Here is a 15,919-nt window from a genome sequence, read left to right as displayed (position 1 = left end):
GTCAAGCATAAAAACCAAAAGATGTAGGTGCTGGATATAGAAATTTGTGGAGCAATTGGGAAAGGAATTATTTTCTTGTTGAAAGTAGTGATGAAGCCGCACCCTGGCCTTGCTTATTCAGTTTTATTTGTGCCAAGTGGGTGTAATACTAGCTGTTGCACCACACATCACAAAGAGGAACATGATCCATACGCCGATGACTCCCACGATGACTTCCTATGGCAAAGTTCCAAAGCAGAAAAACCACGCTTTTCACAGAGGCACACTGGTTCAAACACTGAGCCTCTCAGCCATGGGTGAGATTAATCCTGAATTTGCAGAGTTTAAGGGGGAAATTTTCAAAAGCACCTGTGGCCTCGTCTACACTAGGAGGGTTTTCCTTGTATAGCTATATTGGCAAAATTCTCTGTGTGTGGGCTGGGTTATTTCCGGATAGTTGCTGTGTCCCCAAACCAACGTAAGCTATCTTGCCATAAACAATTATGCTAGTATAACTTTGTCTACACTAGGGCTTATAGCAGCACACCAGTGTAGCTCTGCAGGTATAACTTAGGAGTAGACCAGGCATTTTCAAAAGTAAATTAGCTGCGTAGCAGCCAAAATCTCACTGAAAGTCATGACAAGTCATTAAATGGCTTTCAGTGAGGCTTAGGCCCCTAAGTGATGAGTGATTTTGAAAATGTTACCCATCAGTTGCAACCTTCTGGTGTTTTTGTCCTCTACAGTCCATAAATATAAGGTTGGATCCTGCTCTGAAGCATCCAGTACAGGCCACTAATTAGATACAGGATACCTGTCTAGTGTTAGCCTGTGTTAGATGGTGTAAGCATGAATTCCTATTTCCATACTTACAGTTGCAATAGCAGCTGGAAGGAAACTGGCACACAGACTGTTTGAAGGCAAGCAGGATTCCAAACTCGACTACAGCAACATTCCTACTGTGGTCTTCAGCCACCCCCCAATCGGAACGGTGGGACTCACGGAAGGTAGGGTCCAAGTGAAAACACTGCTTTGGTGTCTCCTTATTAATGTTCAGTAATGATAGCAATGACAAATGACTGAATCGTGTTCTTATAATTCAGTTTAGGGGGGGAGGACAGTAACAGGATATGGTGCGTTTCACTGTAAGTACCATGTTCATACTGAGGCTAGGTGTGTAGTGAACAGAAGTCACTTCCTCTTTGAAAGGCTGTGTGGCCCCTCTGGAACAAGTACCTGGGGCCTCAGCTCGGCTAGTGGACATGTGAATCACTTAATCCCCTATTGCAGTCTGGCACTGACACTTAAAGCAGTTTCAGCAAAAAGGCAGAGAAAAGAATGGATGTGAGACTATATTCAGCCCTGCAGGTAGGTCCTGAAAGTCCGGGATGGAGGCATGTGGTGATGCAGGAGTTTTAGTCTGGATTTATGTCTCACTATGGGCCTAACCCAACTCCCATTGAATCCTCCCATTGCCTTCACTGGACCAATTTGGTGCTGCTTTTTGCTAACCAGGACAGTATGCTAGATCTATACATATTTAATTAAACAATATAGCTTAATTTTTTACTTGTAATTTGTGTCAAAACTGTATGTGTGGAAATTCAATTAAAATATACAAAACCAATATTTTAATTTTATTATACGAAACTACCTTAAATGTGCTGGATACATAAGAGGAAAAAAAAGTTTATTCAAACAAATTTTGCATTTAAAACTTTTAACTGATTTAAACAAAAAGTATTGTCTGTAGTTGATTGATTGAACTGATTGATCACCATGTCTTTCATCATTTTTGAACTAATAGATCTCATCCCCTCACACTTAGTTGATATTCATAGATTGGAAGGGGAAACAAGCTTTCCTTCTTTTCAACTTTCAGTTGGTTTCTTAACTTTGACTGAACTAGTCATCGACTGAACTAGTCATCAACTGAACTAGTTGAGTAAACTGATAGAAGAAAATATTCTCTATGAACCTGCTGAAGGAGTTACTGCTATCAAAAGATGGTTTAGCACTTCAACAGACTTTGGTTCCAGGTGCTTAGCTAGTGATTTCCATCAGTACAGTGGCTTGACTTTCTTTAAAACATGGCAGCAAACATGTACTGCTTAATATTATAATCTATGAAAATATTTTAAATTAAGTATAAAAATAATAAGTTAGGCCTTAATACATGGTTATAATTTCAAATTTAATTTTCAATAGGTTTATTTTAAAAAAAATAAGCCTGTATTCAATTTTTAAAAAATCTGATTTAAATCCAGCTTTTTTTGCTTTTTTTAAAATCATTTAAATCTTTGATTTTTATCCACCCTGTTGATCAGTTAATGTTTGTAAAGTGCTTTGAACATACTAAGCCCAGTGTAAGAGATGGATATTTATTATTACTTCCCTCAGGAGGGAATTGTTATTGAACAGTTGGGGTTCATTTGTCCTTACCTAATATCTGTCAGGCTGACTTATAACTTATATTTCCAAACAAAAAACACATTGAGAGTGCCTATCAGTAATGTAAGATAAACTACAGTGTACCTATCCCCAAACCAGGAAATTCATTGATAAGCCTGTTTTGAATTTCTTTTTACGTTTAACCTTAGGTATTAAAATATAGTTAGGGCACCCAAACAACCTTAAGTCTGCCCGGTAATAACAATAACCCATCGGGGTTATTACAAATCTAATATTATTTCAGAATCAGTTTAATTTCATCTAGGTCCACAAACGCTAAAGTGCCTTAATCATAGCTGAATGGCTTTTGCATGATGTCACTACAGGGCAGAGTTAAGGTTTCTGCTGAAAGAAAAACTTCTAAGGTATGGGGGACAAGACTATTAATCCACTTAAAAAAAAAAATCTTCAGATATAGCCTGTGCACAAGATTTCAGTGAGTTTTAATCAGATGGGATGCTGGATGAGTCTGACAGAGCAGGGTTATGGTTGTTTGGGTGTCCTTAACTACATTTCTTACCTTAACATGTTTGGTTTTGTTTGTTTGTAACTTTAACTGTGACTTCCTGGGTTCAGACTGCTTGGTTTTGGGATAGTTATGGTCACATTTTGGATTGCAGTCCAGACCAGTAAGGGGTTGTCACCCCCTGCACTGAACCATAGGTGATGCCTTAAATGCTCTGTTTGTGTCCAGGCCACAACAGAAGTCAGCAGGCACACATGGGGTACCCTGAGTGTCTGTGTGCAGTGCAGCCTGCGTTCAGTGCTTCTGACCCCAGCAGCCTGCCACAACACAACAGCCTCACCCTGGTTTCCACCAGCTGTAGTTGTACCTGGCAAGGTGACCTCAGTACACTTCCAGTCCCAAATTTCCCCAGAACCATCTGCCTTGAAGTGTTCAGCCCACTCCTGAACCACTCCGATAAATAATAAGGTTTCTTTGCTCCTTTAAAGAGACAGTACCCAGCAGCTTGCCACATTAACTAGAGTTAACAATTACTTCAGACACAGCACTGGGTTGGTTTAGATTAAAATAAGTTCATTAACAGGACGTAAGTTATGTGATGCCAAGTAAAAGAAATAAAGGTAGAGAGAGTTGCAAGCAAATGAAAATGAAAATATACATCTAAAAGTCTAAAACTTATCTAGCAAGGCACAGTCTCTGTTTAAGATGGTTTCACTCACCCATTACGCTTGGTCCAGCATGGCTGACTGTCTCTCAGTCAGGAGGACCTTCCACAGAAGTACAAGATGCTGGTTTCCCATGTGGTGTTAGATGAAAGATCCAATTGGAGTCTCTCTCTCTTCCTTGTATTCCCAAAGAATTGTCTTTGTTTTCAAAGTTAGGAAGGCCTCCTGGGGACTAGTCTCCTGTGTTTCACTGGCGTACAAGGAGCTATGATAATTCTCTGTCACTTGAGTTCAGGCTCAAGACAACCTCTGCTGGTTTGCTTGATAGCTTTATTTACAGCTAATATGTAAACTGAGGTAAACCACATTCCTTTGTCTAGGGCAGATCTGTGTATCACCTTTGCCTAAGCAAGGCTGTCTTCTTAAACCTGTTCTAGTAACATTATACAGAGGAATTCATAGCTTCACATATAAAGTTAACACATGCATTTTACAATGATATTAATGACCAGTGTGCTATTTTCAGATACCTTACAAGGTATATGTTGTACAGCAACATTTTGCAATAGAGTGTAGGGTGTGAATACAGGGGTGCTTAGGGTGAATTACAATGTCTCTGGTAAAGTAGTTTACCCTAAATTACCCAGATGTACTCTCAACCGTAACTCCATCTCATTGTAGATTTTTGTCTGGGAATTTCCTTGTTTGGAGTCTTAACTGAAAAATTTCATACAAGAACTGTTCACAAGAATGTTACTCTGGGATATTTCTAATGATATGAAAGGATGAAGTATTAATCTTTAAATCACTTTTAAATTTTTTTAACTTAAATGGCTAGGTTCACCAGTACCCTTTATCCTACTCAAGAACAGCACAAATCTGCCAGATTTACAGGCTAGATAAACTGGATTTACAGCTCCTTTGTTTTGCCAGAGCTGTGCAAAGGAGATGGATTGTAGGTTGCAGTTCCCCCAGCCTCCCTAGATTTCCCTTTCACACACACAACCTTTCACCACTCTCACGTTCCTCTGCGTCTGGCCCCCCTACTCCTGCCTCTGGCACCTCCCTGTTTCTCCCTCAATCGTGGTTTATCTGAGTAGATCTGATGCAGTGGGTAGTTTTTGAATATATTTAGGATTAAAGGTCCGTTTTTGCTGTTTTTCATAATTGAAAGCTTAACTGTCATGAAGAACTAACCCTTTTCAAGATGGCCATCATCTTCCATTGTTCTCAGTAGGACTGATGCCACAGCTGCCTTCAGGAGAGGGGGTGGGCCTGGAATCTAGGCTATGAGCAGGCAGACACACTCAGTCCCACTGAGAACAGAGAGAGACTTCCTTCTCAAAATGGCCACCAACTGAAGCCATCTGGTGCTTCAGTCCCATCTATAGCAAAGGGTTATGACCACCATTTTGAAGGTGGTAGGGTTGCCAACCCTCCTGATTTCGTCGAGAGTCTCCCAGAATCGGGCTCGATCTCCTGGAGGCTACTGAAGCCAAACTGGGAGATTTTAGATGCAGGGGGGCTAAGGCTGGCTCCGTGCCACTCCCGGAAGCAGCCAGCGCATCCCTGCTGCCCGAGTGCCGACTCCACAGCTACCATTGGCTGCTGTGCTGCGGTAGTGTAGACTAGCCATTAGTCCCTGCAGCCCATGTAACAGTTTTGTTTTGTGGAGTCAAATGTCTCTCTTGTGTATTTCAGAGGAAGCCATTTCTACATATGGAAGAGAGAATGTGAAGGTCTACACCACCTCTTTTACCCCCATGTATCACGCTGTAACTCAAAGGAAAACTAAGTGTGTCATGAAACTGGTTTGTGCCGGCAAAGAAGAGAAGGTGAGCAAAACGAAATAAGAACTCATAGCTAAAATGTTCAGGATAATGCAGCAGCTTGGATTCTGCTGTTATCCAAGTTTATTTAGCTAAAGGTAAAACAACTGACTTTGCATATTTAATTCCAGCTCTTCCATTAGTGTTTTTGTTCATAGACATAAATTGCCTTTCTAAAAAGAGTACTTTACATTAAATATTACATACAAACATGTTAAAAACATTATTCAAATTGCAAAGTCAAACTGAAAAGTGGAAAATTTTCTGTAATATTTGTAAAAAGAACAGGAGTACTTGTGGCACCTTTAGAGACTAACAAATTTATTTGAGCATAAGCTTTCGTGGACTACAGCCCACTTCATCGGATGCATGCAGTGGATAATACAGTAGGACGCTTTTATATACACAGAGAACATGAAACAATGGGTGTTACCATACACACTATAACGAGAGTGATCAGTTAAGGTGAGCTATTACTGGCAGGAGAGGAGGGGGGAAAAAAAACTTTTGTAGTGATGATCAAGATCGGCCATTTCCAGCAGTTGACAAGAACGTGTGAGGAACAGCAGGGGGGAAAAAACAAGGGGAAATAGTTTTACTTTGTGTAATGACACATCCACTCCCAGTCTTTATTCAAGTTAATTTAATGGTGTCCAGCTTGCACATTAATTCCGATTCAGCGGTCTCTTGTTGGAGTCTGTTTTTGAAGTTTTTTTGTTGTAATATTGCGACTTTTAGGTCTGTAATCAAGTGACCAGAGATATTGAAGTGTTCTCCGACTGGTTTTTGAATGTTATAATTCTTGACGTCTGATTTGTGTCCATTTATTCTTTTACGTAGAGACTGTCCGGTTTGGCCAATGTACGTGGCAGAGGGGCATTGCTGGCACATGATGGCATATATCACATTGGTAGATGTGCAGGTGAATGAGCCTCTGATAGTGTGGCTGATGTGATTAGGTCCTATGATGGTGTCCCCTGAATAAATATGTGGACAGAGCTGGCAACGGGCTTTGTTGCAAGGATAGGTTCCTGGGTTAGTGTTTTTATTGTTTGGCGTGTGGTTGCTGGTGAGTATTTGCTTCAGGTTGGGGGGCTGTCTGTAAGCAAGGACTGGCCTGTCTCCCAAGATCTGTGAGAGTGAGGGATCATTTTTCAGGATAGGTTGTAGATCTTTGATGATGCACTGGAGAGGTTTTAGTTGGAGTTTCTTGAGTAGATGGTGTTTCTTTTGGCAATCCTCAGTGGGATCAGGGGATAATGGCCTGTAGAATGTGGAGTTAGAGGGCTGCCTTCATATTCAAACTTATTCATGATGACGACAGCATCTCTTTTGTCAGCCTTTTTGATTATGTCGTCAGAGTTGTTCCTGAGGCGGCGGCTGGCGTTGTGTTCAGCATGGCTGAGGTTATGGGGCAAGTGATGCTGCCCCAAACAATGGCACAGTCTTAATCCTTCATCATATCTACTTATAGAATTTAAGGCTGGAGGGGTCCATTATGCCCATCTAGACTGACCTCATGTATAACACAGGCCATAGAATTTCGTCCAGTTATACCTGTATTGGGCCTAATATGTGTTTGACTAAAGCATCTTTGAGACAGGTATCCAATCTTGATTTGAACATTTCAAGAGATGGAGAACCCTCTACTTCCCTGGTAGTTTAACCTTTGCCATATCCATACTGACCCGTTCCCAGTGGTTTTGCCAGCAGTAGGGGCACAGAGTTAAGGTTGTGTTGTGGGGGTGACAGGGACCTTAACTTTTTGTATTTCCTGGTTTTCAGAGCTTTACATTTAGCCACTTTCAACATTCTGAAGCAAGCTGCTTTCCACAGGCTGGAAACAGCACTGGGCAACCTTAACTCTTCACTAACGCAATTTTTGAACGTCTAATCATCTGTAGATTTGTTATTTGAAAGGCTGTTGACTGGGTCAGCAGTAGCTTTCCTCTATGCCAATGAGTGATCAGGGTGATGAAGATTCTCTAACTGGTGCACTGATGACTGTCATTACATGCTCATCTTTAATAAATTAAATTTCTTATTGTTTGAAGGTGGTGGGACTACACATGCAGGGACTAGGATGCGACGAAATGCTGCAGGGTTTCGCTGTAGCAGTCAAAATGGGAGCAACAAAGGCCAGCTTCGATGAGACGGTTGCCATTCACCCAACTTCATCAGAAGAGCTGGTCACGCTCCGTTGAAAGGTTGTGAATTTCTGGTGTTTGCAAACAGACCTGTAATATGGCAGCCAAAAAACTAATGGAATCGTGACTTTTCTTCTTGGTGCAAACTCTTCCTTTTCTATGACACTCCAGATAATAATCAGATTCTTCTGTTTTTGTAATCTATGAATATATGTAGAAAAAATCATAGAGATGTCCAAAAAACCAGTGGTGGCATCTATTCATCTCATCCAAACAGCTTGGTTTCTTCAAGCTTCATCAGTTTAGAGTGAAAAATAAATAAACTGGATTAAAATATTTGGTTCTTGCTTTATTCTCTCAGGCCTCTTTAGCTTAGCTAAGCCCCTGTTCTGACTGGCTAAGTTAGCTGGTGCAAAAGAGGTGTCTCTAGTTTTTATTACTTAAACCATTGGTTTTTTTCATGTGGATATATAGAATCATCTTCCTCCTCTCTTATCTAGCATGGCTCTGTTCCCACAGAAAAGCTACTCCTGTGTTATGATCTGCAGGAGGAATTTCAGGGTATGTCTATACTGCAATTAAAAACCGGTGGTTGGCCTCTGCCACTGACTCCGGCTTTCAAGGCATGGGCTAAAGGGCTGTTTAACTGGTGTCGATGCTCAGGCTGGAGCCTGGGCGCTAGGATTCTGCAAGGTGGGAGGGTCCCAGAGCTTGAGCTGCAGCACAAGCCTGAATATCAACACCAAAATCCCTTAGCCTGAGCCCCAGTTAGCTGGCATGGGCCAGTGGCAGGTTTTAATTTCAGTGAATACATACCCTCAATGAGCAAAATCTAGCCTTGTGGCCAAGGCCTTTGACTGGGACTCAAGAACTCTAGGTTCCATTCTCTGGCTCTGTCACAGTCTCCATGTAACCCTGGGCAAGTCACTTTCTCTCTCTCTCTCTCTCTATTCCTCAGCTTCCTAGCTGTAAAGTGGGGATAATAGTATCTTTCTCCTTGTGGACATCTGATCTTGGTTCAGTCCTCTCTACATTCTTCTAATGTAGAATTATGGAGGCTCCATAATTAGGGTTGGGTTCTAAATTAAGGCATAAATTCCTATGGTTTTTTTTAAGTAGGTGGCCAGTTGGTAAGAAGTTTTATTTTAAGCTTGCCAGTGGTGGAAATGGTAATATTGAATCTGTGGGGAAAGCCTTGTGGGGAAATTCCACAAAGAACATTTTATCTGGGCCAGTAACTGAACTTGTAAGTTGAAATCCCTACAAGAACTGTCTAGTTGCAGTTTGTGATCCCTGAGATCAAAGGGGAGTACTGCCTATTGCCTACTGGCTATTGCCTCTTGTATGAAGTATTACTTCCATACGATTGAGACGTGAGGTTTATGGGATGCGATTTGGAGTCCTGTCTTCCAACCCCTCGGGGGGGGGATGACCGTGGGGATGAGTGTGACGGAATGCACCCCTGTATTCACAGCCTATGCACCATTGTACAAAATATGCCTTGTGAGGTATCATTTGAAAATTAATAACTCACTGGTCAGTAATATCACAGAGAAATTTGTGTAGCAACATCATATGTAAAGTTTAAACATAAGCTGAAGTCATGACTGAAGTGTGTTTACCAGATAAGTCTGGGAGTGGGTAAACTTGTTTCTCAAAGACAAAGGACAAGCTGACAGCTCTGGCCAGGTGTCATCAAAGCTGATGGGCCATCACCTATCAAGTGGCCATTCTTTGGCAAGGAAGGGGAGTGGGGCAGGAGCAAACATATCTGCATTTTAGCAAACAGCCACCAGCAGTTCTTTCACCACCAGACTCCTTGACTCCAGACTCACAGTGGGAATGAACTTTATCTAGGGGTAACCCCAGGGCTGTCCCTACCCATACACAGAGTACGCAGCTGCGTAGGGCACAATTTCCTGCTGCCCTGCACAGTTGCTTGCTGCTCCAGCCCCTTTCCCGCTCCATCCTTGCCCCCACTCCCCTGAGGACTGAAGCAGGGCCGGGCCTGCACTCACCGGTGACAGGAAGCACTCACTGGCCTGCACTCACCAGCGACCTGGCCCTAACTGTGCTGCTGGTGAGTGCTGGGCGGTGGTTCCCACCTGCCCCTCAAGCCAGCCCCGTCCCCCCTGCGGGGGGGCTGCGTAGGGCCCCAGAATAGCTAGGGACGGCCTTGGGTAACCCTCCGGAAAATGGATTTCAAAAGGGCACTGAACTAAAAAAAGTGAGTGGTGGGACACCAAGTTCTCTCATCCTATTCGTCTCTTGCTCCTTCGTGTGAGAAGACAAAAGAAACCAGCCCATTTGACTTTGGGAGAGATCCTGACCTGAAATCTGGTCACCTTTGTTGCTGGGACCATGTGGTAAGAATTTTATCTTGAACCAAGTCTATCTTGTTAAGTTTTAGTCCTAGGAAGTGTTTTATATTTCTCTTGTAACCATTTCTGATTTTAATGCCATACATTTGTACTCACTTAAAATCAATCTCTTTGTAGTAGGGCTGTCAAGCGATTAAATAAATTAATCGTGCTGTTAATAGAATACCATTTATTTAAATATTTGTTGATGTTTTCTACATTTTCAAATATATTGATTTCAATTACAACACAGAATACAAAGTTTACAGTGCTCACTTTATATTTTTATTACAAATATTTGCACTGTAAAAAACAAAATAGTTTTCAATTCATCTAATACAGTGCAATCTATTTATCATGGAAGTTGAACTTACAAATGTAGAATTATGTACAAAAAAAATCCTGCATTCAAAAATAAAACAATGTAAAACTTTAGAGCCTACAAGTCCACTCAGTCCTACTTCTTGTTAGCCAATTGCTCAGACAAACAAGTTTGAGTACAATTTGCAGGAGATAATGCTGCCTGCTTCTTGTTTACAATGTCACCTGAAAGTGAGAACAGGCGTTCACATGGCACTGTTGTAGCGGGTGTCGCAAGATATTTACATGCCAGATGCACTAAAGATTCATATGTCCCTTAATGCTTCAACCATCATTCCAGAGGACATGCGTCCATGCTGATGATGGGTTCTGCTCAATAACGATCCAAAGCAGAGTGGACTGACACGTTCATTTTCATCGTCTGAATCAGATGCCACCAGCAGAAAGTAGATTTCCTTTTGTGGTGGTTCAGGTTCTGTAGTTTCTGCATCTCAGTGTTGCTCTTTTAAGACTTCTGAAAGCGTGCTCCACACCTCGTCCCTCTCAGATTAGGGACGGCACTTCAGATTCTTAAATCTTGGGTCAAACGCTCTAGTTATTTATAGAAATCTCACATTGGTACCCTCTCTGTGTTTTGTCAAATCTGTTGTGAAAATGTTCTTAAAACCAACGAGTGCTGGGTCATCATCCGAGACTGCTATAACATAAAATGTATGGCAGAATGTGGATAAAACAGAAGACATACAATTAATGCCCGGAGTTCAGTCACAAATTTAACGAACGCATTATTTTTTTAATGACCATCATCAGCATGGAAGCATGTCCTCTGGAATGGTGGCCGAAGCATGAAAGGACATACGAGTCTTTAGCGCATCTAGCACATAAATACCTTGCAACGCTGGTGACAAAAGTGCCATGCGAATGCCTGTTCTCACTTTCAGGTGACATTGTAAATAAGAAATAGGCAGCAGTATCTCCCATAAATGTAAACAAACTTATTTCTCTTAGCGTTTGGCTGAACAAGAAGTAGGACTGAGTGGACTGTTAGTCTATAAGGTGCCACAGGACTCTGCTGCTTTCACAGATCCAGACTAAAACAGCTACCCCTATGATACTTGAGTGGACTTGGAGGCTTTAAAGTTTTACATTTAGTTTTTGAGTGCACTTGTGTAACAAAAAAAAATCAACATTTGTAAGGTTACCCTTTCATTATAAAGAGATTGCACTACAATACTTGTATGAGGTGAAATGAAAAATGTTTCTTTTGTTTATCATTTTTACAGTGCAAATATTTGTTATAAAAATAATATAAAGTGAGCGCTGTACACTTTGTATTTTGTGTTGTAATAGAAATCAATATATTTTAAAATGTAGAAAAACATCCAAAATATTTAATAAATTTCAATTGGTATTCTATTGTTTACCAGTGCGATTAATCGCGATTAATTTTTTGAGTTAATTGCACGAGTTAACTGATTAATCAACAGCCCTACTTTGTAGTTTAAATAAATTTGAATTCTTCTATTAAAATCAGTCCAGTTTTGTCTTTAAACTGAACTGTGTGGATAATTCCATTTATGGTAGCAAACTGTTGTATATTAATCCCTTTGCAAGAGTTCGGATTACAAAGGGTATAGCTCCTCAGCCTAGAGTTAGGGATGGGGTCAGTAGGTTTCCCTGCTCTAGGATTAGGATTGGGGTCAGTAGGGCTCCCCATGCTATGGTTACAGTCACAAAGGGTGTAGGGCTTCCCGGCCAAGGGTTAGGGTTGCAAAGGGTAGAATTCCCTGGCTAGAGTTACAGTAACAAAGGGTAGGGCTTCCCATCCTAAGGCTAGAGTTGGTATCAGTAGGGCTCCCCATCCTAGGGGTAGGGTTGTGGTCAATAGGGATTCCCAGTCTAGGGTTACTGTTACAAAGGATAATACTCACTAGCCCTAGGCTTAGTCAAGTCAGTGGGGCTCCCCATCTTAGGTTTAGGGTTACAAAGAATATGGTTTTCCTGTTGTAGGATTAGGGATTGAGTCAGAAGGTGTTCCTGTGCTAGGGTTAGGGTTATAAAGGAGAGGGCTCCCTTTCTTTGGTTAGGGTTGGGGTCAGTAGGGCTTGCCAGCCTAGGGTTAGGTTACAGTAGAGCTGACTGGCTTTGCATTAGGATTACAGAGGATATGGCTTCTTGGCCTAGGGTTGGGGTAAGCATAGCTCCCCTATGTATGGTTAGGGGTGGGGTCACTAGGGCTACCGGAGTTAAGGTTACAAATGGAAAGAGTCTGCAGTCTAGGGTTACTGTTAGGGTCAGTAGGATGCCTCATACTAGGGTTAGGGATGGTTTCAGTAGAGTTCCCCCGCCTAGGGGTAGAGTTAGACAGCGTATGGCTCCCCATCCTAGGATTAGTGTTGGGTTCAGTAGGGCGCCCCAGACTATGGCTAGGATTACAAAAGGCAGGGCTCTCTGTCGTAGGGCTGCGGGTACAAAGGGTAGGGCCCCCTGGCCTCAGATTAAGGTTGCATTCAGTAGGGATCCCTGGCCAAAAGTTAGGGTTGGGTCAGTAGAAATCACTGGTCTATGGTTACATTTGCAACGGGTAGGGCTCTCTGGCGTAGAGTTAAGGTTACAAAGTAGAGGGCCTACAGGTCTGGAATTATGGTTTAGTTCAGTAGGGATCCCCGGTGTAGAGTTATGGTTACGAAGGGTTGGGCTCCACAGCGTATGGCTAAGGTTGGGATCAGTAGGGTTCCCTGGCCTAGAGTTAGGCTTGCAAAGGGTAGGGCTCCCTAGATACTGTGTATCCCGATTTTATCCCTGTAACCTTCACTACCATCACTGTTTTTTCATTTGTTGTCCCCCATGATTAGTTGATGCCTAGCTCCAGTGGCTTCTCCCCTTAAGCCGAGGGGCCTTTAGTAATGGGTGGGCCTACACCTGCTCATCCAGTGTGCTTCAGTGAGCCATCTCTCAGGCATGCAGCAACAACCCAGATGCACTCACTTACCCTTCCCACAGATCCAGCAGTAACTTGCCCTCAGGCATGTGGTAGCAACCGATCCCAGAGTAAAGCCTGGGTCAGGTGACCCCCAGGCCCAGGTATTTCCCCAGCTCCACCAAAACTGCAGATCTGTCTGTGAACAGCACTACCCGGCCAGGAACCCTCCTGCAGCCACGCAGTGTATTGGACTCTTGACACTCCCAGCCTGTCCCTGCATCAGCCTAGTCCGAGCCCTGTTCTAGTCTTGTTCTTGCCCTACCCTGACCGCGTTCCAGCCCTGTTTCTGACCTGCTCCAGCCTTTTCTCCTCTCCATGATCCTCTGACTCTGATCATCTGGCTTTACTCTGTAGCCTGTACCTGGGCTTTAGCTACAGTACCGACTTTGGACCACCTGGCTTCAACCCCTGGCTTGCACCTGGACTTTATCTACAGACTCTGATCTCGGTTCTGACTCTGGCCTGTCCCCGGACCTCGATTGCAGTGCCACCTTGGCCCAGTCTGACCCTATGTCTGGCTTCAACCTCCACTCCAACCACTAGGCCTGACTACTGGGAGGCAGTGCCTGACAAGTAGGGCTCCCCAGTCTAGGGTTAGGATAGCTCCCCAACCTAGGGCAAGGCTTATAAAGGGTAGGGCTTCCCAGCCCAGGGATAGAGTTAGAAACAGAAGCAGCAGAGTGATGACAATTTCTTCTTGACAGGGATCTTTATTCCCTTTCCCCAGAGTTCAAGGTGTGATGGGACGAACGTTTGTGCATGTCCCCTGTTCATGGGTGTGGGGAAAACAATCAAAGTCTTTTGTCCACTGATGTTCCTTTGTCTGGTGTCTACAGGCCTTCTTTTGCTGGGCAGGAGATTACACCTCTTGTGGTAAACTAGTATTTCACATTTGGTAATGCTGCTTTCCTGACTTGGGGTTTGTTTTTTTCCCCAATCTCATATCTGACGTTATTGACCTAATCTGGGACCATATAGATCATTGTTACAACTAAGGTCCTGTAGTGGCACCAAATCTTGTATAAAGGGGGTCAAATGAGGTGTCTAAGGCAAGGTTATGGTTTGCTGGTTATGATTATGCTGTCTATATGTGTGTATCATTTCTGTAGTTGAAGTTATGAATATTGGCTCTATACTGTCTGTATTTCAAACGTGTGCTATGCTTCTGGGGAACACCCCAGACAAGTTGGTGTCAGCTCTACCTAGCCTGCTTGATGGCCCATTAAGGACCATCAGCTATACAATTGACCCATTGAGAGAAGGCAGACACGCCTTGGGACTCAGCAAGGTATGCAGGGACCTGCCTATGGACAGAACTCTGAGGTTTTTCCAGGCCTTGTGATGGGCAGCTTGTCTTTGGGACAAAGAAAGACCGACCACATGGCAAGAGAATATAAAAAGCTGCTGCAGCTCCTCCATCTTGTCTTCAATCCTGCTTCTTACCTCTGGACGGACTTTGCTACACTGAAGCTTTGAACCAAGGACTGATGATCCATCCCAGCTAGAAACTTGATTTGAACCTGCAGTTTATTCTATCACTGCTACAAGCCTGAACCAAGAACTTGGCCATCACTGTACGTCATTGATTCCATTTAACCGATTCTAGCTCTCGTCTATATCTTTCCCTTTTATGAATAAACCTTTAGATTTTAGATTCTAAAGGATTGGCAACAGCGTGATTTGTGGGTAAGATCTGATTTGTATATTGACCTGGGTCTGGCGGCTTGGTCCTTTGGGATCAAGAGAATCTTTTTTCTTTTACTGGGGTATTGGTTTTCATAACCATCTGTCCCCATAACGAGTGGCACTGGTGGAGATACTGGAAAACTGGAGTGTCTAAGGGAATTGCTTGTGTGACTTGTGGTGAGCCAGTGGGGTGAGACCGAAGTCTGCTCTGTTTGGCTGGTTTGGTTTGCCTTAGAGGTGGAAAAACCCCGGCCTTGGGCTGTAACTGCCCTGCTTGAAGCAATTTGTCCTGAATTGGCACTCTCAGTTGGGTCCCGCCAGAACCGGCATCGTTACATCATAGCAAACACTTTTACAGTTACAGAGCAAACACTTAAACATTGCCTTATAACATGAGATACAGCGATTATAAGTGAGATCATGCGTGCAGCAGCTCACGAGCATTTTATAAGGTCCAAACGCTAAACACATCTCTATAAACGTAGTACCTATTTTAAGTATACTAACAGACAGGTGAGCCAGACTAGTTTTCAGTCTGTCATTTGTCAGAACTCAGTGAGGCCTGGGGGCCTTGGCGTGAGCTTGGCACCTCGTCTGCCATCGTCCGAGGGGTCACTAGGCTCCTGGGCCTAGGGTTCGGATTAGGTCAGGAGGGATCCCTGGTCTAGGGTTAAATTTGCAATCCCTGGACTTTGTTACCTCGGAAGGACTGGGGTTGCCTTCTGCTTTATAACCCTAGCCCTAGGTTGGGGTGCCCCACCCTTGGGCTAGGGCTATAAAGTAGAGGGCAACCCCAGTCTAGGGTTTAGTTCAGCAGGGATCCCCAGCATAGGGTTGCAAAGTGTTGGGCTCCCACAACTTTGGTCTAGAATTGGGATCAGCTGGGCTTCTTGGCCTGCAGTTAGGGTTGGGCTCCCCATCCTGGGTTTAGGGTTATAAAGAATATGGTTTCCTATCACGGGATTAGGGGTTATGGTAGAACGCTTGTTCATACTAGGATTAGGGTTACAAAAGGAAGGGCTCTTCTTCCTT

The 15,919-nt window shown here is 43.2% G+C and overlaps 1 protein-coding gene across 2 annotated transcripts in view; it reads left to right on the top strand.

The window, feature by feature from the left end:
- Positions 1-7,792, top strand: part of GSR (glutathione-disulfide reductase) — a 33,245-nt gene extending 25,453 nt beyond the window's left edge. The window contains exons 11-13 of one of the 2 annotated variants that reach the window (XM_074950376.1): positions 855-986; positions 5,263-5,396; positions 7,445-7,792. In XM_074950376.1, coding sequence (XP_074806477.1) covers positions 855-986; positions 5,263-5,396; positions 7,445-7,594 — 416 coding nt within the window. In that variant the 3' untranslated portion in view covers positions 7,595-7,792. The remainder of the gene's footprint in view (positions 1-854; positions 987-5,262; positions 5,397-7,444) is intronic. The other variant, XM_074950377.1, reaches the window with a different exon arrangement.
- Positions 7,793-15,919: the final 8,127 nt, after the last annotated feature.

This window comes from Natator depressus, chromosome 4 (genome assembly GCF_965152275.1).
Source record: "Natator depressus isolate rNatDep1 chromosome 4, rNatDep2.hap1, whole genome shotgun sequence".
NCBI lineage: Eukaryota > Metazoa > Chordata > Testudines > Cheloniidae > Natator > Natator depressus.
This window is presented reverse-complemented; position numbering and strand designations above follow the sequence as displayed.